At 59.9% G+C, this 25,904-nt stretch overlaps 2 protein-coding genes across 2 annotated transcripts in view; one reads left to right on the top strand and one right to left on the bottom strand.

Annotated features, from left to right (window-relative positions):
- Positions 1-25,904, top strand: part of IFT140 (intraflagellar transport 140) — a 59,824-nt gene that overhangs the window by 23,466 nt on the left and 10,454 nt on the right. Inside the window, exons 15-21 of the mRNA XM_055562808.1 lie at positions 3,309-3,436; positions 4,907-5,024; positions 5,772-5,902; positions 6,279-6,429; positions 7,127-7,258; positions 9,068-9,267; positions 25,712-25,889. Coding sequence (XP_055418783.1) covers positions 3,309-3,436; positions 4,907-5,024; positions 5,772-5,902; positions 6,279-6,429; positions 7,127-7,258; positions 9,068-9,267; positions 25,712-25,889 — 1,038 coding nt within the window. The remainder of the gene's footprint in view (positions 1-3,308; positions 3,437-4,906; positions 5,025-5,771; positions 5,903-6,278; positions 6,430-7,126; positions 7,259-9,067; positions 9,268-25,711; positions 25,890-25,904) is intronic.
- On the bottom strand, positions 7,694-23,365 carry TMEM204 (transmembrane protein 204). The gene is made up of 3 exons (XM_055562813.1): positions 22,552-23,365; positions 18,557-18,712; positions 7,694-11,464 (listed from the first exon to the last, which is right to left on the bottom strand). The coding sequence occupies exons 1-3, from the start codon at positions 22,829-22,831 to the stop codon at positions 11,220-11,222; spliced, it is 681 nt and encodes a 226-aa protein (XP_055418788.1). The 5' UTR covers positions 22,832-23,365; the 3' UTR covers positions 7,694-11,219.

The raw sequence follows: 25,904 nt of genomic DNA, 5'->3' as shown, positions 1-25,904 counted from the left end.
TGGAAAAGAAATGCAAAAAAGCAAAATGGCTGTCTGGGGAGGCCTTACAAATAGCTGTGAAATTTCAGAAGAGAAGCCAAAAGCAAAGGAGAAAAGGAAAGATATAAGCATGTGAATACAGAGTTCCAAAGAATAGCAAGATGAGATAAGAAAGCCTTCCTCAGCGATCAATGCAAAGAAATAGAGGAAAACAACAGAATGGGAAAGACTAGAGATCTTTTCAAGAAAATTAGAGATACCAAGGGAACATTTCATGCAAAGATGGGCTCGATAAAGGACAGAAATGGTATGGACCTAACAGAAGCAGAAGCTGTTAAGAAGAGGTGGCAAGAATACACAGAAGAACTGTACAAAAAAGAGCTTCATGACCCAGATAATCACGATGGTGTGATCACTCATCTAGAGCCAAACATCCTGGAATGTGAAGTCAAGTGGGCCTTAGAAAGCATCACGAGGAACAAAGCTAGTGGAGGGGATGGCATTCCAGTTGAGCTATTTCAAATCCTGAAAGATGATGCTGTGAAAGTGCTGCACTCAATATGCCAGCAAATTTGGAAAACTCAGCAGTGGCCATAGGACTGGAAAAGATCCGTTTTCATTCCAATCCCAAAGAAAGGCAATGCCAAAGAATGCTCAAACTACCGCACAATTGCACTCATCTCACATGCTAGTAGAATAATGCTCAAAATTCTCCAAGCCAGGCTTCAGCAATACGTGAACTGTGAACTTCCTGATGTTCAAGATGGTTTTAGAAAAGGCAGAGGAACCAGAGATCAAATTGCCAACATCCGCTGGATCATGGAAAAAGCAAGAGAGTTCCAGAAAAACATCTATTTCTGCTTTATTGACTATGCCAAAGCCTTTGACTGTGTGGATCACAATAAACTGTGGAAAATTCTGAAAGAGATGGGAATACTAGACCACCTGACCTGCCTCTTGAGAAATCTGTATGCAGGTCAGGAAGCAACAGTTAGAACTGGACATGGAACAACAGACTTGTTCCAAATAGGAAAAGGAGTACATCAAGGCTGTATATTGTCACCCTGCTTATTTAATTTCTATGCAGAGTACATCATGAGAAACGCTGGACTGGAAGAAACACAAGCTGGAATCAAGATTGCCGGGAGAAATATCAATAACCTCAGATATGCAGATGACACCACCCTTATGGCAGAAAGTGAAGAGGAACTCAAAAGCCTCTTGATGAAAGTGAAAGTGGAGAGTGAAAAAGTTGGCTTAAAACTCAACATTCAGAAAACGAAGATCATGGCGTCCTGTCCCATCAATTCATGGGAAATAGATGGAGAAACAGTAGAAACAGTGTCAGACTTTATTTTTTGGGGCTCCAAAATCACTGCAGATGTTGATTGCAGGCATGAAATTAAAAGATGCCTACTCCTTGGAAGGAAAGTTATGACCAACCTAGATAGCGTATTAAAAAGCAGAGACATTACTTTGCCAGCAAATGTTCGTCTAGTCAAGGCTGTGGTTTTTCCAGTGGTCATGTATGGATGTGAGAGTTGGACTGTGAAGAAAGCTGAGCTCCAAAGAATTGATGCTTTTGAACTGTGATGTTGGAGAAGACTCTTGAGAGTCCCTTGGACTGCAAGGAGATCCAACCAGTCCATTCTGAAGGAGATCAGCCCTGGGATTTCTTTGGAAGGAATGATGCTCAAGCTGAAACTCCAATACTTTGGCAACCTCATGCGAAGAGTTGACTCATTGGAAAAGACTCTGATGCTGGGAGGGATTGGGGGCAAGAGGAGAAGGGGATGACAGAGGATGAGATGGCTGGATGGCATCACCAACTTAATGGATGTGAGTCTGAGTGAACTCCGGGAGCTGGTGATTGACGGGGAGGCCTGGAGTGCTGTGATTCATGGGGTCACAAAGAGTCGGACACAACTGAGTGACTGAACTGAACTGAATTCATAAGCTAATGAGTGGGAGGATTATTCCAGCTATTTGGGGGAAGGGGTGGAGATTTCCAGGAATTGGGCCACCACCCACTTTTTGGTCTTTTGACTTTTGGTGTCTTGGAATTGTCATAGTGCCTTTGGGTGATCATTTAGCTTGCTGACTAAGGATCAAAGTCTAGGGGAAGCTCACTTTCTGCCACTTTGAAAGTGAAAGTGAAAGTGTTAATCGCTCAGTCATGTCTGACTCTTTGCAACATTATGGACTGTAGGCTGCAGGCTCCTCTGTCCATGGAGTTCTCCAGGCAAGAATACTGGAGTGGGTTGCCATTCCTTTCTCCAGGGGATCTTCCTGACCCATGGATCAAACCCAGGTCTCCCGAATTGGAGGCAGATTCTTTAGCGTCTGAGCCACAGGGAAGTGGAGTCTGCCACCCTGGACCCATTTGATTCTAATTGGTTTATGTTGTGTCCTTGGGTTATGTCATTCTTTCACAAGTTGTGCCCTGCCCCCTTCCCTCATGTTTCAAATTGAGCCAGGGACCCATCTCAGCTGCAAGGAGAGGGGTCAATCCATGCATGAGACACCCAAAAGCGTAAGCTCTGCCCAGGCCTGACTCTGGTCACTCTTTCCAAAATAACAATAGCGGGATGTGTTGTAAGAACAACATTCTAAAACATAAATGATTTTAAGTCACGTGTGGCTCAGAACCCTCCAGAGTCTTCCAACTTCATGTGGAACAAAATCTGACTCTTCCCTTGGCCTGCACTGATGCCCAATGTGCTGTCTGCTCATGGCCCGCCTCAGGGCTCGCCTTCCTTCCTGCCGGCCGGCTCCTCCTCCTTCTGGAAGGCCAGTGCAGCTCTCCAATGGCTGGCCCCTTCCCCCCAGGCTCACTTCAACTTGCCCCCCAGACAAGACCTGTTCTCAGGCATTTACCAGCATATGATGGACACACGGGAAAGTAGGCATGTGGTGCGTGCGGCTCATGAGATTTCGCAGATGGACATACCTGGGATGTGATCACCACCCCCTCCACTCACGGCCTCCCCAGAGGTGACCACTAGCCACACAGTCAGCTTCACTGGGGCATTAACGTAAGACCTCGTGGGCAGCATCTCCTGCGTCGACCCGAACGGGTGGAATTCCACCTGCTGCCGCTTAGCTAGTTTTCTTTTAGCATCCCTCCCGTCACCTGCCTGTGCGTGCTCAGGCTGAGTCACGTGCGTACCTGCTTGTTGACCTGGCTGCTCTGTACCTCCCCCCGACCGGAAGGGCCAGGGATTCCCCTATGACAGGGCCTGTCCTCCCATGTGGGGTGAGACTCCAGCAAGGGGTGGGGCCTGTGACTGAAGCCCGCCTGAGGTCCCTGTCCCCTCCTTTTTCCTTAGGGGACCGTGAAGCAGCTCTTGCCGTTCTCCGAGTCAGAGGGGAACCCGTGCTTCTTGGACATCTGTGGAACTTTCCTGGTTGTAGGGACGGACTTGGCTCACTTTAAAAGCTTTGATCTTTCCCGAAGGTACAGTTTTTGTCCAAATAAAAGTATTTTAAATGCACTGGGAGACGATGCGATGGGTAGAAGACAGACGGGGACAGCAGACTGTTTATATTCTCGTTTCAACATTAATGTACACTTTCCTGTTGGAAATGCCTGATGCCTTGGTTTAAAGTCTTAACCTCTGCACGAAGTGGGGAGCAGCATCACTGTGTGGTAGACACGTGACACAGCACGCTTGCCGAAATCCACAGACCTTTACAGCTCACAGTGAGCCTTGGTATCTGCAAATTAAAACAACCTTTCAGTTCAGGGGGGCCCAGGATGGAAGGCAGACAAGGCAGGACAACCCCCATTCATGAGTGTGTGGAACTGCCTCCCTCTGCTCCAGGAGCTGCCCGGGTTACCCTGGGCCTGAGCAGGGCCCTGAGGGCCCGCACGCAGCATGCACTCTGCTGATAAAGTCAGTCCACGGGCGCGGGGAGGCGTCCAGGCTGGTCGTGAGCAGCTGAGTGTCAGGATGAGGACTGGCAGGGAGCCAGCTTCTCACCTGAGGGTTGGTTTCCAAGTCATCGGGAAGGAGGCTGAGTGACCCCTGAGCGAATGCATCCAAGGTGGAGACCTGAGTCTGGAGCCAGGTGTGGCTTCGTGTCGATGCAGGTGGAGGCAGGTACGTGTGCAGGTACCGGGCAGTGCACACAGCCTGGTCTGTCCACCGCCGAGGTCTGAGAGCAGCGACACCCCAGGAACCATAAGCACACCCCATGCCCAGATCTGGGTCCATGTCCTCCTGCAGGAAAGGGAGTAGGCTCCTCGGAGATTGATGCTGGAATGGATTCTGGGCCTAGGCAGGAAATACACGAGATGAGCCTGGAGCCCGAGGCTCTGTCCCAGCCCAGGGGGACCCAGGGAGACGAGATGATTAGATGTCACATGACGCCTGGATGGGGGTCCCGGGCAGAAAGACAACACTAGGGGGAAAGTAAGGAAATGTGAATAAAGTAAAGAAAGTCATGGTGAGCTACCTCTACAAGCCAGTTTTGTTTCTGGAGGCATCAAACTCGACACAGCTAAACAGGACTAGTGTAATAAATTTGAGTTTGTTCACACAGTGGAAAAGCATGTGGCTATAATGAAGTGTGGGCAGCAGAGCCCATGGCCGTGCTGTGGGGACAGCGTGGCATCTGTAATCAGCTGCTCTTGTCTGTGATGGGAACGAGATAGTGCTCCTGCCTGTTAACAAAAACAGAACTTTAAAGCCTCAACCACACAAATAGCAGACTGTTACACTGTGCTTCTGAAACTCAGATAATGTGTGTGTCGATTATATCTCCACCAAAAAATGTGGAAAACTCGCCCTTTCTCCTGAGCTCAGCCCATTTCCTGAGTCTCCCGTTCCTGAAGTGAGAGCCGCTGGGCCCAGGTTCCAGGCCCAAGGGGAAGGGCTCGCCTGCCGTCCCAGCGGGGCCACTGAGACCGCCTCCCTCCCTGCAGAGAGGCCAAGGTGCACTGCGGCTGCAGGAGCCTGGCCGAGCTGGTCCCGGGCGTGGGGGGCCTGACCTCACTCAGATGCAATGCCAGCGGCAGCAAGATCAGTCTCCTGCTCAGCAAGGTGGGTCCCTACGTGCGCTGCCCCGCCTGCCCGCCCCCCTGCAGCCCTGGGGCCCCCTCCACCTCCCTACCTTCCTTCACTTCACTCCCTGTGTCATCAGAAGCAGTGGTTCTTGCAGAGACCCTCACCTCTTCCCTTCTGCCTCTTTGCATCATCAAACTAAGGTCTCTGGGCAGCAGGGGTGACCGGTGTGGGAGGACCTGGTGCCTCTTGGTTTGAGAGTGGGTGTGAAGGAGCCAGGTGGCAGGGGCGTTGGTTTTAAAGCCGGTGCCTTCCCGCCATCAGTGTCTGTTCATGTGCTCCTCTGTCATTCACTCATTCACACACTCATTCCTTCACTCACTAACTCATTCACTGATTCACTGATTCATTCACTCTCTCATTCACTCATTCATTCAAGAGTGGGTTGTTCGCTGCCGTGTGTGTACCACGCACTTTGCTGGGTACCGTAAACACAAACTGATGTGTTAAATGGGGGACTCGACGCCACCCCTGTGGATGAGCAGACTCAAGTAAATTTTTACAACCCTGGTGAGAGCTGGGAGGAGAGAAGCAGGGCTGGAGGGCAGCGGTGGGCCCAGCCACTACGGGGGATCGGCTAAAACTAGAAAAGAGTAAACCCACAGCCATTTCAGTGGGATGAACATAGGCTGACATTGGAATTACACGGTCTGGACCTTGGCGCCTCTCCCAAACGTGTGGAACATCAGTGGGCAGGCGCACTGAGCTCCGGCTCTCTCTCCCTAGGCTGACAATAGCCCCGATTCAAAAATCTGCTTCTACGACGTGGATATGGACACAGTGACCATCCTCGACCTCAAGACGGGACAGATAGATCAGAGAGAGACATTGTCCATTAATGGGCAGGAGACAAAGAAGTAAGACTGTGGTTTGGGAGGACTTTGTTGAAAAAAGATGTTGAAAATGATGCTCAGTTACTGTAATGTTGGCTTCGAGGCAGTTTGTTGCTAAGCTTTCTTCATACTTGGAAGAGCTCAGTGATCATGAGCAGTGGGGACCAGCGGTGAAACAGAAGCCCGCTCCCCTGGGCCGTCACAGGGATTTGAGTCTAATCTGACTCCTCGGTTCTGAGGTTCTGGAGTCATGGGCCAGGAACTTCAGCTTCCGAAAGGGCTGCAACGCGAGTGCCCATGGGCAGCCCCAGGTCTCAGGGTGCAGAGGGCCGTCAGCATCCCTGCCGGTCTTTCTTCAGGGCCTTGGTGTACCGCGCATGCAGTTCTCTTTCTTTTTCAGGAGCCAGGCCCTGGAGGATGAGAGGCTGACAGACCTCGTGCCCGTGAGCCACTTCTGGGATCAGAGCGAGCCCCGGCTGTTCGTGTGCGAAGCCGTGCGCGAGGTGCCCGGTGCCCCGCCGCAGCCCACAGACAGGAGCACGCTGGCCGAGGCCAGTGCGGGCCCCTCGCCCCTTGCCCCTCGTGTGGTCACCTGTGTGTTTGGACAGCAGGCAGGGCGGGCTCTGTCTTCCCAATGTGGTCCCTGGGGAAGTCGTAGGGAACAGGTTCCAGGGAGCCAGTCTCCACCCCCAGGACGTAGGGGGACACCTCTCCCCTCTGGGTCGCCATCGAGAGCTGGCCCCAACCTCTGTCACATGCCATTTTCTCTCGGGGATCAGAGTTTCCCTTGATCTGGGCGCGTCCTGTGGGTCCAGTTACGAAGGTCCCCTCAGTCGTTCCCCAATCAATGGGCCCCCAGCCTCGGTCACTGCCCTCCCCTCTCACCACCCCGCTCCCCTCTCTGCAGGGCCTTTCTCCCCAACACTCCAACACCAGTGACTCTGAGCCCCATGCCCTCATTGGGCCCAGACTCCACCGCTTTCCAGTGTCCTGTTTTATAGGACACCCAATGATCCTAGACAAAGCCCTCTTGACCCTCTTGCAAGCACCTCTCTTGACCTGCCTTGTTTCACAGGGGTCATGCGTAGGGTCCTCGGCAGGGAGAGTGAGGTTATATGAGAGCCAGCCTGTCGGCCACTCTACATTCTCTGTGTTTTATGTAAACTTCCTGGCAATGTCGGACAAGTGGGGTCGGACAAGAACCAGGAAAGTTGCTATTGAACTGAGACAGGACATGTCCCTCTGCAGGCAGACGTGCTGGTCCTGTCCTTCTTCGTCTCAGAAGAGCATGGCTTCCTGTTGCAGGACAGCTTCCCCCGTCCCCCCGCCTTCCAGACGCTCCTGGGGATCCAGGTGCCCCACTACTACTTCATGAGAAAGGTGGGCCCTGCGGGCGCGGCTGTATCCTCGGGCCCTCCTCCTCCCCAGGGGCTCTCATTACACAAGCAAAGCGTATGCCCTGAGCTGTGCCCTGAGATCCCAGCAGATTCAAGGTTGCCGTCCGTGTGGGGAGGTCGAGGGCGGGCAGGTGGGCAGCAGCTCCACTGAAGGGCATCCCTCTGGCTCCCCCAAAAGCACTGGGCCCTTCTGCCTTTCTGTCTTTTTTTAAAAAAGTCTAGCTGCTTTTTTAGAAGTTCCTATTCCTATATTTGCTCAGTTGTGTCTGACTTTTCTCTAGGCCAGAATACTGGGTAGCTATTCCCTTCTCTAGGAGATCTTCCCCACCCAGGATTGAACCCAGGTCTCCTGCATTGCAGGTGGATTGTTTACCAGCTGAGCCACCAGGGAAGCTTAGTCAGTAAACAATCTGCCTGCTATGCAGGAGACCAGGGTTCAATCCTGGGTGGGGAAGATCCCCTACAGAAGGAAATGGCAACCCACTCCAGTATTCTGGCCTGGAGAATTCCATGCACAGAGGAGCCTCACAGGCTGCAGTTCACGGGGTCGCAAGAGTTGGACATGGCTTATCGACTGACCATTCCCGTATTCACTGTAGGAAATTCAGGAACAGCAAATGAGGAAATAAAGACCAGAGGTGATGCAAATCTCCATGGTTGCAGCCCCCAGAGGTGCCTCTGGGGCCAGCTAGGGAGAGGTTCCGTCTGTAGCCTGCATGTGTGCGTCACATACACCGTCCCTTCCTCCAGGGGATCGACCCAGGCATCAAACCTGGGTCTCCTGCATTGCAGTCAGACTCTTTACCAGTTGAGCCAACAGGGATGCCCCGTTAGGTACTCAAGTGTGTTTAAATTTCTGATCAAATGGGGTCATTGTCAGCACTCGCCCCAACCATTTCAGATGAGTTATTTGCCATCCCTGGGACATGGTCTCTGCATCCCCATGGTCCCGCCCAGGCCTGAAATTGGCATCCTTGGCCCTGAGGTCAGTGCTGATCGGGGTGGGCACATCTGTGATGGACAGCAGAGCTTCCAGCCCAGCTGAAATGCCAGCTGAGCCACTTGTTCTCAGCCGGGCACCCACAGCCCCCTGCACCGAGGGGCCTGTGCAGGCTGCAGCCCGTTACTCTGCCTTGGTCCTGTGGACCTGGGGTGCCACCTGAGTGGCTCCCCTGAGTTCTGCCGCTTCCCCCGCCCCAGCTCTGTGCTTCCTGCTGCTTCACTTCTTCACTTGTTTCTTCACTGTCCTGTCGGAAGAACTGAAGTGTGCAGGCTTTTTCTTGGATTTTGTCTCTTTTCTTTTTGGCTTTTAGTTTAAGGTGACTTAAAATCAGGCCTCAACAGAGCTCTGTGTTTTCTGTGTCATGAGCTCTGTGTTTTCTGTGTTAGCAAGTATCCCTCTTGTAGCCAGACGTGGGAATGGACCAGGAGGCAGTGGTGCTGGCGTGGTTATAGCGCCTCGTGCACGGGCACACGGTCAGACGTGACAGGAAGAGCTCTTTCTAGGAAGCTTACAGACAGCTGATGGGTGGGGTTTTCACATGTTCATGGCTGTAGACCCGCTGATGTCACTGCCTCAGCCGCAGGTCCTTGCATGCCGACGCCTGCATCACCCACACTCTGAAGCTGGAGCCCTGTGCTCTGGTCCCTTCGAGGGCTTGCAGCTGTGTGATGCTTTTGCCAAGAGCATTGCTAAATGTGGGGTCTGTGCAGAGGGTCCCCTGGGGAGAGGCCTGGGGCACGCACTGGCTTCACGGGGACCCACAGATAGACTGTGCCCTTTGTCATCCAGCCAGGAGAAGCTAATCTGGAGGACCAGCTGGACTCCGGGTCCCAGTGCATCCCCCAGGCAGTGGGCAGGAGGCCCCTGCGGGACTTCGTGGGGCTGGAGGACTGCGACAAGCCCACGCGGGACGCCATGCTCAACTTCAGCTTTTTCCTGGCCATCGGGGACATGGATGAGGCCTTCAGGTCCATCAAGCTCATCAAGAGGTGAGGGGCCGCTCGCGGGGGGCGGGGGGGGGGCGGTCACCGTCGCTGAGTCTGCTTGGTGTGTGTGGAGTCTCACGAGTTCAAGGAGATGCTGGTGGAAACCGGGATGCGAATGGCATCTGGCTGGACTCATGGTGCTCAGAGCCTCGGGGGCTGCGATTCAGTTGTTTGGATTTATTTTAGAGTCTGGACACTTCCTAGTCGAAAATTCTGCAGTCACTAAATATTTATAGTACCTGTCTCTCTGGGAATAATTGCACCACCCAGAAAAGGTTTCGATAGTAAACCCTCAAAACGGCAGGCAAAATGCAATTAAAATCGCTCCAAGAGAAGTTGTCCGTCAAGGACTGTGTATAAGCGACTTTTTCTCTGTTCCTGGGGGAGCTTCTCAAGAGCATCTGACAGTTTAATCACAAAGGGTAGAAAAACTGTTGAAGGATGGAAGTCAGGTGGAGGGAGAGGACGGGAGTTAAGCGGCCCCCCATCCTGTCTGCAGAGACGGGTCTGTAACCGGGTCAGACCCTGGTCATCGTGGTCTAGAGCAGAGAGTCTTTTCCCCACGTGCCCTGGGTGGGCGAGAGGCCCTTGGTCGGGGAGTGCAGAGTGGCTGGCGGCGCTTGCTGTTTGGTAGACACTCCACCACAGACCACACGTGGCCACTGGGCCGCTGCAGCGTGTGTCGTGTGCGGAACGCTGCCAAGGCTGGACCCTGAGCTGCTGGAGAGGAGGGGCGGCCCCACGCGGCCCCCGAGTGTGCCCCGCCCCGCGCTGCGCTCACACTCTGTCAGGCTAGGCATGCTTTGAAGCTGTCCTCCCCTGCTTTGTATTTACCTAAAGCAACAGAGTGACCCATCCCTCCCTCTGACTAAAGAAATTCCAGGGGCAGCAGGGCCTTTGAGCCCCAGGCTGGTCACTGCTCATCGTGGGGAAGGGTGCGGCAGCCAAGCTAAACCTTTCTTAGCATTCTTAGAGGGCCAGCCCTGTGGGGAGGCAGCAGAGGACTTAGCACAGATGCCTCCCCGCCCCCGCCTGGCTTCCTGGGCCGCACGATACCAGCAGCGCTTCCCGCCGCCAGGGGGCGCAGCACCCGTGGGCCTCACAGATGTGGGCGGGTAGCCGCCGGCCTGAGGGTGCTGGCCGGTGTGAACCCCTGAGCTGCTGGTGCTCAGCGCGGGGAGTCGGGGCTCCAGCCCAACTGCCGGGTCCAGGGCTGTTGGCGCCAGGCTGGGGCTGGAACGGAGGTCTGAAGCCACCAGTGGCGGGGTCCCGGCTCGGTGCAGTGAAGACTCTGCTAGGGGAAGAAGCAAACCAACCTCTGAATTGTTTGAAGCCAATAGACGTCTCTCTTGCTTGCCAACTGTGGACGTGCTATCATGTGGCCAGAGCTCAGGATCCGTAGGGACGCAGACTTGTGAGTGGAGGCGTGAGTGAGGCATGAGTGACCCCCAGCCACGCTGCCGGGCACCTTCTCTGACGGTCAGCCTACAAAACTACAGGACTGGCCCGATTCTTCACCACGTGGCAGTGTAGCAGATAAAACACAAGCTTTAAGCCATGGTGAGAGGTTGGCATTTTATTTTAACTTAGAAGGATAATCAGGAGTAAATGGACCTCATTTACACAATGCTGTCGTAAAGCCGTGACCATCTGACTGTGAATTCTGAGTCCCTGGAGGGAGGTCCGTGCAGTTCACAAACTCTCCCCGTGTTCTGTTTTATCAGAGTAGTTAGGACCCAGGACGCCCCTCTAGGCAGATGCTGAATAAATTAACGTGGGCCGGGGCAGAGTGCAAGGCCGTGCAGGAGCGTGACGCGGGCCGCGGGGGAGGGCGCGGATGCCATGTGGTCAAGCCCCATGTCCGTGGATAACGTAGTCAATGCGTGTGGTGTGTGTGCTCAAGTGGGCAGCAGTGCCCTGCTTCCCAGACGGTCCTGGGGTGGAGGGGTTCACCCTCAGCACGGCGACTCCACATAGTCGTTGTCCAGCCCGCGGCGAAAGCGTGCGGTCAGGGAGCGGCTGATGACGATCACGCGAGGGGCTGTGCAGTCCTCCCGCCGGTGCAGGACGTTCCAGATGAGCATGGCGGCGGCCAGGGTGGCCAGCAGGCAGGCACCGATGTTCAGGTAGCATGACCAGGACAGGCTGGTGTAGGGCCCAATGCGGTAGAACGTCACCAGCCCGATGACCAGGACGAAACCTGCAGACGAAGTCCGGGATGAGGCAGCCGCTGGAGGGCCCCATTCCCCTCCCAGCCTCCTCCGCCAACCCTGTCCTGTGGGCCAGGAGCCCAGCCCCGCCCCACTCCCTGCCTCAGGGTCGGCTGCGTTCAACGGGGCCCATGGGTCTGGTGGGGCGTCTGTCCCGGCCAGGCCCAGTCTTGGGGCTCAGGTGGTTCCTGAGCCCTGGAAGGTGTCTGGTCTCGGCCGCCCCCGCCTCCAGCAGAGGGGACGCTGACGCCCGCTTCCTCACCCCGAACAGCCAGCCCAGCAGGGACTCCGTGTGAGGTCCGCCAGGCCTGTAAATGCCTGATTCATTCAAAGTGAAGGAAAACACATGTTTCCTATGTTGTACCTGGGAACAGCTTAGACTGGTGTGTGACTTAGTTGAATTCCCGTCCTTAAGAGTTCTCTTATTCCTGGCACACCGAGCAGGCAGGGGGCCCGGGAGCTGGGCTCCAGGCGTCCCCTCTGCCCTCTGAGCAGCTGCAGGTGGCTCTAGAGCATGCCCGCCCCGTCCCGTCCCCCTCATCCCTGTCTCTCTTCAGATGATGTCGGACCCGGGGGGTGGGCGTCCAGGACTGTGCACAGCACCCTGTGCGGCCTCGCTCCCCTCTGTCAGCTGTTTGTGTCGGCCCGTCATCACTGAGAGACGTGGTTCTGTCTCTCAGGGCTCCACAGACTTATCTTTTGGTTCCTACAATAAGAAGACTGGGATTTTACACCCAGGGTCTGTGGGATAAGCCAACAGGCACTGGCGCTGGGGAGAGTTCAGGTCTGAGTCTGGGCCGGAAGCCCTGGTGGCTAGGGTGGGGGGGGAGGCAGTGGTCCTGCTCAGGAAGCTGTCCGGAGCCTGCCCCTCCTCCTAGCCTTGGGTCATCAGCCCCCAACTGGGCGGCCCTGGCAACCCCTCTGCTGTGCCGACCAGGCTGAGTCTGTTTCTAAGGAACCGAACGTGCTTGATGAGGACAAAGGCCCTCAGGGACCTGGAGTGGTGTCCAGATGGGACTCCCCACCCTTCCCAGACCCTCTCGGCCCCTGCCCTGGGCCCTGGCCAGCCGAGCCCTCTGAGTCCCTGCGCCATGACATCCGCACTCTGCTCCTGCCAGTCCCCACCCCCCCCCCGCCCACTTTCCTCGGGAAACCAGGCCCCGCACGAGCCGGGGTGGCCCCGGGGCAGAGGGCCGTCGCAGTGGTGCCCGCACTGAGCTCTAATAGCCACATCCTGACTGGGTGTCGGGCACAGGCCGAGCTTTTCTCGAAGCACAAGCGTTATGGTCTCGCCTTCCCTGTGCCTTCCAGAAAGTCTGGCTCAAGTGTCTGTGCTGCATCGGTCACGTGCTCGGCTGCAGTGGCGCTGACCAAGCCCTGTGCTTATTCTCCATGGTATTTGGTGGATCTTGTTACACCTGACGCTTGTCCATGCTTCCTTTCTGTTGGAAATAACGGGTTCTGTTGGTCATGCACACTGGTGGCAAGAAATCCTGGGCGCTTCTGTGCCCACCAGGACAGACGGCCGTACCCGCTGTCTTGTGCGGCCTGTTCTGCGTTCATGACGCGAGGGGTTCGGGCCTGTGTTCTGTGAAACAAAGGCAGAAGCGCTCTGCGTCCCCTCGTTGTCACGGTGTCTGGGCACTTGTTGGGCCTTCTGTCAAGAGGACTCAGAGAGCGGGGGATGGGGCGGGGGGCAAGTCAGCACGCCAGCCGAGTCGGGGTAGGGGGAGCGGGGCGGGGGACTCCCCTGGCCCCTCCCTGCACAGTGCTCAGAGCCCGTTGCCCCGTCTTAGGGAAGCTTCGTCTGGTTTGTACGTGTTACACAAGGATCTGTTATGTGGTGGTGCCCATCCCCAGGGCGCGGGCGAAAGCACTGGGCCAGTCCGACGTGGGTGGCTTTGCATCACTGATGGACAGAGGACCTTGAATTCATAAGTGGAGGCCTGTGAGTCCTGAGACCCTGACCTGGACAGGCCCTGGCTGAGACCAGGGCAGGGCATGCTGACGGAGCGTACACATGGCCCGGGGACCCGAGACCCACTCCCAGGACACGCCTGAGTAAGACCCTGCTTGTCACGGGTCACAGGAAACATGACTGTGACCCAAGCCAGCAGCATCTGCAACGCGGTCATCAGACACAGAGCGCTGGGTGCGGGCTGCGGGCGCCCAGCTCCAGTGCTCGCTTCAGACGGGCTCAGCTGATGGGCAGCAACCACCGACAGGCTGGGGCAGGGATCACAGGCTTCCCAGTGTCATGCGTGTGTCTTCAGCAGCACATGCGTGTCTCCTGAGCCCTGTCTATGTAAGGTTCACAAGAGGACGTTTAGAAGGTTCTGGAAGTGCAGCTAACCTTTCCTTCTTCCACTAACGGGTGCCTCCCGGAGCGCGTCATGGCTCTGGGGACGTGAATCCCGACGGCTGCACGGTCGCCCCGCGGAGGCCATAGAGGACACATGTCATCCCCGCTAGCGTCTCCCGCCCTAGGGACTTGACCCGGCCTCGTGTCCCCCCTCGCCGCATACGCTGCCCTCCCCCACTTTCCTGGTGCTGCGCCCTGTGTCCATCAGCTGGGGGCAGGCTGCCTCTGGTCTTCCTGTCCTGGCCCCTCAGCGCACAGCTGGGCATCACCACCCCTTGATCCAGGCCCCCCCAAGGTGCGGCGCCCACCACGCGGCATTTAGGACGAGGGGCTGGGTGTCTGATACTAGGACCCTGGGAGTCTCCAGCGCTGAGAGGGCGCTGAAGAGCACGTCCTCTGTTTTGGAGAGAAATAGGACAGGTGGTCGGAGAAGGCAATGGCACCCCACACCAGCAGTCTTGCCTGGAAAATCCCATGGACAGAGGAGCCTGGTGGGCCGCAGTCCATGGGGTCACTAAGAGTTGGACATGAGTGAGCGACTTCACTTTCACTTTTCACTTTCATGCATTGGAGAAGGAAATGGTAACCCACTCCAGTGTTCTTGCCTGGAGAATCCCAGGGCCGGGGGAGCCTGGTGGGCTGCCGTCTATGGGGTCGCACAGAGTCGGACACAACTGGAGCGACTTAGCAGCAGCAGGACAGGTGGTTACTCTGTTGCCATTTTACTCAGCTTATCACTTCCTCTGCAAGTACACTGGAGATGTTCTTATGTTACCAGATGAAAGCCGTGTGAACTGGCGTGTGAACAGACAGCTCTGCACATACGGCTGCAAGAGGTGGGGGCCAGGTGAGCACAGCCTCTCAGAGGGACGCTGTCGGTGACCTGAGCAGGCCGAGCCCCGCCTCTCTTGCGCTTTGTCTTGAGCAGCGCTCTCTGCCGTCTGGAGTGAGCTGTGTGGGTGGGCTTCCAGCTGGACGGCACTCGTGCGCGTCCGCCCTCGGCCGGCGGGGCGCTGTGGCTGAGGTTGCGGCGAGGCCCGCGATGCAGCGCGTGTGGGCAGTGGGAAGCCGCAGGGGCATGCAGAGGCGGCAGCTGCTGCGCAGGCCACGCGCACACCCTCCTGAAAGCACACTTGCCGTTGGCTTTGACGAGGTTCTGAAGCCAGGCCATCCGTCTCTCTCAGCCCGGGTTGAGGGCCCCTCGCTCCTGAGCGTCTCCGGAGCCTTTTCCGTGATGTCAGTGAAGTGAGTCTAAGGGGATAGTTGCAGTAAACCCACGTGGAACTGATTCCGTCCTCACGAGCTTATGTTCCAAAGCAAACAGCCCCTTCCTGTGGGCCTGTGGCTGGGGCAGCATGGTTCAGGCACCCTCTCCTCTCTTCCTTCCTGCCGGCTTCCTTGGGCTCCGCCAGCTGTCACAGGCCGTCCTCCGGAGTGGCCATCCAGCCCACACGGAGGTGCGGATGGAAACTGTGGGGCTGAGCCCTGAACTCGCACGGGCGCCTGCCACGGACCCATGGGCAGCACCAGCTGAGGCCCCGCCTGTGGGGCCCTGAGGCTCAGCTGCAGGTGGGCTTCCAGCGCCGTGAGCAGCAGAGGGTGTGGACAAGTGCTGCCCCTCTCCCACCCCCACCAACCAGGGGGAGTCTGGGAAAGGACACGGTCACAGGAGCAGCAGGGGCAGGAGACAGGAAAGCGAGCCGTCCGGCCCGAGCCAGGCGCTTGGACAGCACAGAAGGGGGTCCGCTGGTACAAGGAGGTCCCCTCCAGCTCAGATGCCAGGGCAGCCCCCACGTGTCACCTGGCTGAGCTTTGGTGACAGTAAAGTCAGCCTCCTCCTCAGGTGTAGGGTAAGCGGCCCTTAGTGTGTTGGTAAGTTTTTCAACAAAAAAAAAATCTCAGGATTTGCAGAAGTGGAGAGAGGAGGCCAGCAGACATGAAGCCCACACGGTCTGCGTAAATGCTGCTCTCGACCCCTGCGGGGTCTGAGGGGCTTGTGTCTGAGGAAGGGCCCGCCGGGCGGCATTGGCATACGGCTGCCACGTGGCGCCTGCTCCCCCCGCCCCCGTGCACAGCACTTTCACACAGGCGTGTTCAACTCATGCGTGGGGGTGGACTAAGGGACAGCAAGGAGTTTTTTCAACTTTAGGGTAGATGAAAATCACACTTGGAAGACTCTGCAAAGAAATTGGAAACCCTCTCGTGTGGCCTGAGTGCAGTAGAGCACAGCAGGTGAAATCGCTGGCGGTCGCTCTCTCCTGGGGTCCTCCCTGGCATCTGAGACGGGGTCTCTTGGACTTGCAGCCCTGATCGAGGGGGAGTGGGGGCTCCCCTTTGACAGAGCCAGGCCGGGCATCCCGTGCCTGGGGAACCAGTGCCCAAAGCAGCTTTGGGACCACCGGGAGAGCCACGGGCCGCCTCCTGCTGGGGTGTTGCTCTCTGGTGGATCCCCGTGCTCCTGCCTCCCGGGGAGCCGCAATCCCCCGCTTCCACGAGCACCTTCTCTCCCCCGCCCACCCTCTGGCCCTGCAGTGGGGACTCAAGGTTCCCTTGCATAACAGGTACCAGCAGGCATTTCCCCCTCCTGGGACAGGATATCCTGGCGCCCTTCAGTCTCTCTCTGACTGTTTAAAACAGACCAGAGCACAGGAAAAAACCTAACTCTAAAATTAGCCGCGTGATAGAAGAAAGCCCCAGCGCTGTGCTCTGTACTGTTTGTCAATGAAACAGTCTAAACAGGGCCAAGTGCATTTCCTCTCTGGGCACAGCAGCCCCGCGGGGGGTGACAGTCGGACGGGGCGGGGGCGGGGCGGGGGCGGGGAGCCGGCCTGCGGAGGCGGGGCCATGGACCGCGGAAGGGCTGCAGGTGCCCTGCGGGCTCCTGGCTTTTTCCATAGGCCTCTGCCGGCCTGACGGCTTTGGGCAGAGCCCGGTCCTGCCTCCCAGAGGCGGTGCTGGCCTGGGGATGCCCAGGAGGGCAGTGCGCGCCCCCCGTGCCCATCGCTGCAGGACAGTGTGGTTTTAGTTAATGGGGGAGGGCTCCCCCGCTTCAATTTTTTTGTGTGTTACTTGGAAACAATACAGTTTTGTTCTGAAACAAGAGTTTGCAGGAAGTAAGATGTCAGGTTTAACACCAAACCCACAATACGTTTTCCAGTAATTCCAAATAAGTGTGTCAGGGACATTTCTTCCGAGGGGCAGTGTCATACTCGGTCCTCCTGCAGGGAGGAGTCCCTTTCCGAGTCAAGAGCTGTTACTGTTATTCCTTTAACGCCACTCGAATATCTGTCTTTAATCCAGCTTTTCCAATCACATTTTCAGAATCTCCCACTTCCTTCCTGAAGGGGTGAAATTCCAGATGACCCCTCGTGGGGGAAGGGGGGTCTCAGCAAGGCCCACAGCCCCGAGCTCAGCAGGGGCGGCCTGTGGAATGGTCCTGGAGGAGGGAGGGGGCGGCGGTCCCAGGCCCCAGAATCGCCCTGGGCAGGGTGGGCGTCACCCCCACGGCTTCGCCCCGTTCGTGGGTGACCGCAGGGGCGGACGCAGCCCTGTTCTCCTGACACCTACTGTGTGCCCTCCTGGGCCTCGTGGCGCCCCGGGCTGCCTGGCCCCAGGGAAGTGACCGGCGAGGGCTGCGCCGCCCTGTGAATAGGGCCCGTTTCCGAGTCCCACCCGGCACTTCCCAGCATGAGTGCTGCCAGCTGTCAGCCGCGTTCTGGAAACTGCGCTTCTCCAGGAAGTGGGGAGGGGGCCGGGATCCATCGTCCCCGTGATTCACTCACATTTCCTGTCCCCCCACAGGGCTGGGCTGCAGCCTCACCGCTGGGCACTGCTTTTTCCCTGAGCCGGATGCCTGGCCCCCCTGTCCTTTCGGCCACCCACCTGCCCTTCCCCATGGGCAGCAGGAACCTGAAAGCCCGGGGTCCCATGATGGTTAAACCTGGGCCAGCAAGGCAGGTGGGGGGCAGGGTGGGGGGAACTCAGCACAGACGTCCCCCCACCCGCACTCCTGGGGCACACAGGTGGGTGTCTTCGGGGCTTCCTGGCCACTGCACAGCTTCCCTGGCCAGGCCCATTCATCTCCCATGGGGCTGCTGTTCTTGTCCTCGGACGCAGGCAGTGGCCAGGCCCTGCCCCACCTGCATCATCCCCAGAGCAAGGTGGCTTCTGGACTGTTCACTGAGGGCCTGCGGCCTCACCCCTCTCCCCAGCGTCGCCCCCACCATGCTCGTCTGACCCCAGCCGAGCCCAACCTCAAGCCTATAGATCGCTGGCTGGGAACCACACGCGTGCCCAGAACTCCCTGCCTGCTGACTGTTAGCCAGGAAGGCCGTGGGCTCAGAAGGGCACCCACCTCTGTCCACGTGCCCACATGGCCATGGCAGGCTGTGGCAGCCTCACGGGAGGAGCATGAACCCAGACCACCTGCCACCCGGGCTGCAGAGGGGCAAAGAAACAGCAGGTGCCGGAGACTTTGAAAAGCCAAGCGAGTCACCCGAGTGTCTAGTGTGGGCACCTCGCCTTAGATGGCAGGAAGGGCCGGGAGGCCTCAGGCAAACAGACAGTAACCCCTCGGGTTGCACCGCAGCCCCCCACCACACACCGTGTGTATTTCTGTCTGGCTGCTGCCCACAGTGACGCGTGGGCCGGAAGGGTGAGCTGCAGGGGCCGCCATGACTTTAGAAGCCACAGCTGACCTGCCGCCTCACCGAGTACTTACTCGCCAACTGGAATGCGGCAGCCATGGCCTCCTCCCAGCACTGGGCGTCGGGCGACAGGAGGGGCAGGCCCGTCAGCCCCAGCACGAAGGTGAGCTGACCGGCTGCCAGTGCCGCCGTGGCGACCAGGTTGCAGGCTCGCATCATGTCGAACTGCACTGCGGGGCGGGAGGGAGGGGAGCAGCAGTCAGCACGGTTGGCACCAGCCAGGCTGCTCAGGCCGGGCTCTCTGCCCACCTGGGGCTCCTCCCTGTCTCTGAGTCTCATAACCCCCTCCCCAGGCCCCACCCATCTGCACCCTGGACCCCGGACCCTGAACAAGACCCGCGGGATGTGCACATGGGGCAGCCTGGGGCTCGGACCACAGAGGAGGGGGCTGGGTGGTGTCGAGAGGCCCATCCAGGGAGATACCGTCCCACCCGCGTGCTAGATGGCAGAGCCCTCAGCTGTGAAGTCTGCCCCTTCCCTGTGGTCCTTCCAGGGTGTAAAAGCCCCCTGCGCTGGGGCCTTGGGTGTGGCGTGCTGTGGGCGGGCGGCGTTCTCCGTTAGCGCGTGTGGTCAGCTGTGCCGCTTCCCACCAGAGGATCCCTCCTGCCCGGGGGCCTCAGGAGGCTTGCCCCCGGCCCCTCTCCTGCCTTGCAGAGCTCAAGGGGTCTCGCCCTTCCCAGGTCCCAGGCCTGTGCCATGCGGCTGCTCAGGGCTGTGGGCACCCCAGGCTCTGGACAGACGTGGGAGCAGCCCTGGGGGTGAGCGGGTGGACTGGTGCCTAGCACCGAGGGCCCAGGAGCACTCCCAGACAGGTGGACGGACGGACAGACAGACAGATGGCTCCTCTGCCTGACGCTCTAGCCCACAGCTCTTGGGTCCCTGCCTCACTGTCCTGGGTTCTGTAGTCATCAGAGCGACCACAGGATGTGGCTGCGGTCTCTGGGAACCCTGACCTTTAAAGGGAGGAGCCAGAGAACTCAGGGCAGGCCCCGGGAGCCCGACGTCCCCACGCGGGCTCAGGCCCCTGGCCTCCCCACACTGGGCGGCAGGGTAGCGGATCTCGTGATCTGCGGGAACCCTCCTGGCTGCTTGCGAGGGCTTCCCGGGTCCCCTGACCGCACACAGGAGCGGGAGGCCACACGGGTCCCCCGTCAGCACAGGGCTCGGCCACTCGCTGGCTTTCCCAGGGAGGCTGCTCATCGCTCTCTTCCTGCTTTTTCACCTGGACTTTCTTTGCAACCATGTTTACCCTTCAAACGACTTTATCCTACAGGAAGGCCCTGCTACTCCAAGAGATCACGAGTTTGGAGGTAGAGGTGGAGACGAGGGCTGTTGAAGGTGATGGATGCTCAGAGCACGAGTGTTGGGTCCACCTGAGCCCAGGAAAGTCCTCCTGGTCCCGGGGCTCAGCCTCAGACGCGCGCAGACTGGCTGGCCATGCCAGGATCGTCCACGCTGCAGGGTGCGGGTCCTGGCGCAGCGAGGCCCTGAGCCTCCCCCAGCCCCGGCGTGAGCGGGGCCTCCCGAGTCAGCGGGGGCCAGGGGGACTGAGGCGCTGACTCGCCCCTCGGCCTGGCCACCCCCAGCCACCCGGGTGGACGAGTCCCGCCGGCGTCCTCTGAGCCCAGGCGTTTGGCGGGTCTTCACACTTGCTGCACACGCAGCCTGGGCAGTGGCTCTGGGTTTGGAGGAGCCGTGAAGGCGAAGCTTGAGACCAGAAAACGCGTTTATTCATGTCCCCTCTGGTTCAGGGAAAGGACAGGATTGTGTCAGGGCCTGACAGAGTGTCCAACACATGGAGAGATGGAAAGCAGCAGAGAGAACGGGGATCGGAAAGCAAGACTGATTCCCCCACACACACCCCCGCCTGATCAGTATTGAAAGTCAGGGCTGCAGTACGTGCTCAGCCAGTGATGTGGGGAGGGTCCCTGTGCTCTGGGACGGGACCGACGTGACAAGGGGGTGGCTGGGGGCCTGACCCAGCGCTCGGGACACCCTGACCGAAGCTTGCCCCTCGGGGGATGGCAGAGTTGGCCCCACGTGCCTAGCAGCTCTGGCTGGGGTCCACAGGCATTGCCAGGACTTGGGCACAGAGCCAGTGGGAGGGTAGCTGCTATTCCCCAAGGGCTGCCCTGGGCACCTATGTGGAGTCTGGGACCTCCAGGTCAGCCTGGCTCTGGACGGAGTGGCACGGGGCCCAGGGTGTCCGAACGGAGATGATATCATGGTCAAGGCTGCCCCCTTCTCCCGTTCCTGGCTCAGCAGGAGGCTGGACCATCGGGCAAAGCCTGGGCTGGGGTTTTGCTGGGAGCTGCTGATTGGATTGACGGGGACAGGCCCAGAAAAAGACCAGAAGCCCCCTGCCTCTCGGGACCCCTCAGGGCAGCAGCGCTCTGTCGCAGGGAGCTGGTGAGAAGGGTGTCAGCGCCTCTTCCTGGTGGCAGCTCATGTGTGAGCAGCTATACTGACTGCCCCCTTCTTTGGGGAAAATATCTGATGCTCAGGGTGTCATTAAGGGCTGGCTGCTGCAAGTGCCCAGTAGTGGAGGAGGGCGTTCTAAGAGCTGTTCAGGGGCTTCTCAGGCGGCGGCCAGCTAGGACAGTGCGTGAGGGCAGCCAAGCGGCTGCTCAGGACTCAAGGCGGGGCATCCGTGGGGGTCCAGAGCAGGCTGCGGCCTGGCTCAGCAAGGGGGCGGCTGGGGGTGCCTGGAGCGGGCACCTGAGTGGTGGTGTGGGGGGCTGTGGCAGGCGGTCTGAGCCCTGGGAGGCAGGGGAGCCTGTAGAAGAGCACAGGGCCCCTGGGGGTCGGGGAGGCGTGGCCTGCACCAAGCCCAGGCTGGAGCCCTGGTCACTGGCTCTCACTGCCCCTCAGCACAGATCCAGAACCCAGAGGGGACCCCCCCCGACCGGCAGGTCCCAGATCCCCAAGTTCAAAGGATCTGCCAGCGTCCCGCAGGCCCTGGTCTGAGAGCTCATGGGACAGGCCAACTCCTCCAGGCTCTGCCCACTTTAAGGGAGGCTGTGGCCCACTGCTTACGAAGGGCGGGGGGCTGGCAGGCAGGCCCCTCCCCGTGGGACACCCCCCGGCTGTGCGGTGAGGGCTCTACTTGCAGAGGTGGGGAGGCGTCCCCTCAGGGGCTCGCGGGGACCCTGCACCTCCCGCAGCCTCCATCTCTGCCTGCCAAGTGGCGACAACGGCCTCCAGCCAGCTCCCAAGGGGGCCCAGCAGAGCCCAGTTCTGGGGGCCCAGCCGTCTGGGGGCAGTTGGGCCTGTGCCGGCCAAAGCCCTGCTGGAGCTGCATTCTCCCGGGAGGAGAGTTGCCTTCAGAAGGGGGAGGAGGTCTGTGCATCGGGGCCCGTCCGCAGCTGTCACGGGCTGTCCCCAGCCCGGGTGGCGGCCTTTCCCGTCGGCTGCCGGGACCCTGGGTCCGCACACTTGGTGTCAGGAGTCTTCATGTGCCTGGACCTTCCCTCGCAAATGCTCAAACCCAACCCTGCTTTCAAAGTCAAGTTCCCACCTTCCAGACCCCGTGCCGGACGTGATCCAACCAGACAGGACCGCTGGGGGCAGTAGGGGCAGCCAGGGCCCTGGGCTCCTCCCCGCCCTCCACAGGCCTCAGTCTGCAAGTCTCTCCTGGGTCGCCCACCTCCAGCCAGCCCCCTGAGGGTCTCCCTCAGCTCTGCCCACAGCCCGAAGGACCCTGACGACTGTGGAACGAAGTCCAAACCCAGCCGCATGTTTTACGCTCCTTGTTTATTTCACTCGTTAGCAATCTTTATTTTCCACCAGGAAAAACGCGCTTTCCTTGCTTCGGTTACTGTATCCGTCCCCCAGCTATGCATAATGGCAGAGAAAAGCGCCCTCCTGCACTGGAAGAATTCTGTCCCAAAAGGGCCAGGGAAGGTTGGGCATGGAGCCTGGCACCCAGGTCCCCAGGAGCTCCTCTCCTCAGGCGTGCCCCAGGCACAGCCAGCCACTCTAAAGGAGGCAGTGACACAAGCCGACTTACGTTTGACGGTGCCTCGCGACTCCTGGAAGCCGGCTGCCTCGGAGCCCCAGCCCAGAGCCTCGCAGTCGCGAACGTCGGCCGGCCCTGGCCTGGCTCCCGGGCCGGGCGCCCCCCGGGGCCGCTCCGCCAGCCAGCAGGCCCACCAGAGCCCCACGCTGCGCCTCCGGCCATCCTCCAGCGTCTGGTACACCCAGTTGGGAGTGAAGGCCGCCGCGTTGTTGAGGACGAGAGAGACCAGGGCCACCAGCACGGCCGTGGCCACCACTTTCCGGACGGTCATCGCGGCCGCGGTGCCGTCTCACGTCGTGGAGAGAGTCCCAGCCGCGGTCGGTCAGCGTGTCAGCAGGGCTGGCTAGAGGACATCCCCACTCATGCTCGGCGGCGGCGGGAAGGCCCAGGCGGCAGGTGCGGGGGCGCCCGCCTCGCGGGCCCCTTACCCGGCCTCCTGCACCTGGAGCAGCGCCAGGCCTGCGCCAAGGCCAGGGCCTCCCATCCCGGGGGGCACACAGGGGCAGCAGCGAGAGCCCCAAGTCCTGAGTACGCCGTCTTCCTAGGGGGCGGAGGCCGCTGCGAGCAGAAACCCACAGGCAGGCGAGGCAGGAGAGCGCGGGGCCGGCCTCTCTGGGGACCAGTATGGGGCGGGCGCGGAGCCGGGCGGTGGGGAGCAGTGAGCAGCGGGCGGCGGGTCTGAGCCCCTGCCGGCGCCTCTGCCGTGGAGCAGCTGGGCCTGGAGAGCAGACGGCAGAGGAGGCGCGTGTGTGTGTGAGTGTGCCTCGCGCCTGCGTCTTCCCCGTCTCTGGCAGGGAGGAAATGGTTGTTTTTGAGGCTGTTTTTGGAGAGCCGGAGGGCGTAGCCAACTGCAACAAATAGCGGCCAGACGCCCACAGGATGTGTTTCCTGATGGGAAAGGCAGGGGCCTCTTCGGGAGGCCTCTGCGACCCTCCCCCGCACCCCACCTTCCCTGGGAGCTACGTGTGCCAGCCCGCCGCCCTCGGGCCGCTGTCTGTCTGGCCCTGGTGGGTGGCGCGGGTTGGGGCCAATCGTCCATTCTGGGCACGAGGCGTCCCCCCGCCATCAGCTGCTCCCCTCGCACGTGGGTGCTCACCACAGACAGGCTGGCGTGCAGGAGGGACCCGGACGCCCCCACCTCCCAGCCAAGACCCTCACCCACACTCGGAGACCCCCCTCCCAGAGCAGGCCGTCATCCGTGTGCAGGAGAGGGTTGTGGGTGAGCTGAGCACCCAGCAAAGCCCGAGTGAGGGCTGGGCCGCGTCTGCTGCCAATGCTGACAGGCCCAAGCGGTCTGCCGGTCCCATGGGGGGCGCCCTGTCCTGCACCCCATAAACTGTCAGCCTGCTGGGCTCTCAGACCCTCACCCTGCCTGGCCTGCCCGTGCTGACTCCCAGCGGGGCCAGGTCAGCCACCGAAAGTCCCACCCACTCTGGGTCCGCCTTGCAGGGGCCAAGTTTACATTCCTGAGAGGCAGGGGCCCGTCAGCTTCCAGTGGATTTTTACCTCTTCTGGGTTTTTCCCACCAGGGCTCATAGCAGACGTGCTCGCTGAGTTCTCACCACTTCCCTCCTTCCAGGGCCAGAGGCGAGGCTGACCCCTGCTCCACCGGCCACACCGTGTCTGGGAGGTGCTGGCGGTCCTACACCTTCCTCGCACCGTCAGCTCAGAAGACCCTGCGGAGGGGTGCCCCTCCAAGGAGGCCGAGGGCTGGGGTTGCTGCACACACTGTGCAGTCACTCACCTCAGAAGGAGGTTTTCCCGACAACCTCCGGCAGCAGAGCGTTGCCTTCGCTCCTTACTTACATCGCTCTTCCTGAGCCAGTCTTCATGTGCTCTTTTCTGCTGGACAGCAGGCAGTGGTTTCAGGAATTGCAGTCCCTGCTCTGTCTTCCCAGGCTGGGCAGGCGCAGGCCAGGTCACCCACCTGGGCTCCTGTGGGCCAGTAGGCCGGCGCCTTCCCAGCCCCCAGCCTCAGGCGGAGGGGACAGCTGGGACGGGGCTGGGCGCCGGCCTAGGAGCAGACCTGAGTCAGGAGTGACCTCGCCCTCCGAGGGTCCCCTCGTCCTTCGAGCGCTGACCCCCGCGAGCAGGGCCCTCAGCCCCCCCGAGGCCTCCCCCCTCCTGCGCACGGACTCACAGGAGCATAACCTTAGAGCAGGGACGCACGGCAGAAGTGCAATGCCATGTGTGCCACTGGGTGGACGTGAAGCTGTCGTCCACCATGGCCCTGTCCACTGGGGTCTCCCCAGGGCAGCCCAGGAGGAGGGGCCTCAGCGGGTCCCGGGAGCTTTTGCGGGGCCTGGGCTTATCGGAGAGTCGGGTGCTGGGAGCCTGTCTGCCCCTTATGTTGAGGGTACAGTCCACATGCAGACCCGGGCAGCAGGGAGTTTGCACTGTCAGATGCGCATTGGGCGGGTGTCCATGTGGCCTGTCCGTCGGGTGTGTGGACCCATCAGAGTGGCCAGCGTGCAGGGATAGCACTTCCCACTGGCTTTTCCCAGCCCGGCTTGGTGGTGGAGTAGGTCCACCAGCTGCTTACGTCCCAGGAGTTACTGATCTGTGCTCCTCAGGGCCGTGGGGTCTTCTGGGCATGGAGCACCCTCCCTCCCATCAGCCTCATTTCTCGTTTCTTGGGGAGGCCCAACCTGCTGGGGTGGGAGGGAGAGAGATGCCAGAAAGCTCCAAAAGAGGAAGACCCCCACCCCAAGCCTGTACCGGGGGGGTCAGAGGGCAGCTCTGCAGGCCAGGGACCCTCACCGCCACCACTCATCCCCCACTCCCCGGCCAACCCAGGGCTCTGTGGGAGGACGCAGGGCCACTAGGAGCCCAGCCTGGGATGGAGGTGCTAGTTGTGGGGGGGTGGGTGTGCTCTGAGGGGCACGGCGGGGCTGGCAGCCTGTGCAGGATGCCCCTAGTCTTTGTGAGAGGGTAGCAGAGGGGAGCCTGGGCGAGGGGCAGGGTCCCAGCTGCGGACCAGGCGACAGGGCTGTCATCGCATCCTCCTCAGGAGGGCCTGTGGGCCCCAGCTTGCTGGGCCACTCTGTGGGTGAAGCCGTGGGGCTTGCACGTGGCCTCCTCCCCAGCCAGGTCCCCGCGTTACCTGGCACGGGGGGCGGCCGCTCACTGAGCCCTGTGTCCTCCACCACAGCCAGGCCGTCTGGGAGAACATGGCGCGCATGTGCGTGAAGACGCAGCGGCTGGACGTGGCCAGGGTGTGCCTGGGGCACATGGGCCATGCCCGAGGGGCCCGAGCGCTGCGCGAGGCCCAGCGGGAGCCGGAGCCGGAGGCCAGGGTGGCCATGCTGGCTGTGCAGCTGGGCATGCTGGTGAGTGGCACACCC

This window comes from Bubalus kerabau, chromosome 23 (genome assembly GCF_029407905.1).
Source record: "Bubalus kerabau isolate K-KA32 ecotype Philippines breed swamp buffalo chromosome 23, PCC_UOA_SB_1v2, whole genome shotgun sequence".
Classification (NCBI taxonomy): Eukaryota; Metazoa; Chordata; class Mammalia; order Artiodactyla; family Bovidae; genus Bubalus; species Bubalus kerabau.
This window is presented reverse-complemented; position numbering and strand designations above follow the sequence as displayed.

Coding starts and splice junctions, on each gene's coding strand:
- TMEM204 (XM_055562813.1), bottom strand. CDS start 22,831: ATGACCGTCCGGAAAGTGGTGGCCACGGCCGTGCTGGTGGCCCTGGTC. Junction 18,713..22,551: donor GTCGCGAGGCACCGTCAAAC/GTAAGTCGGCTT, acceptor CCCGCCCCGCAG/TGCAGTTCGACATGATGCGA. Junction 11,465..18,556: donor TGCCGCATTCCAGTTGGCGA/GTAAGTACTCGG, acceptor CTTCGTCTGCAG/GTTTCGTCCTGGTCATCGGG.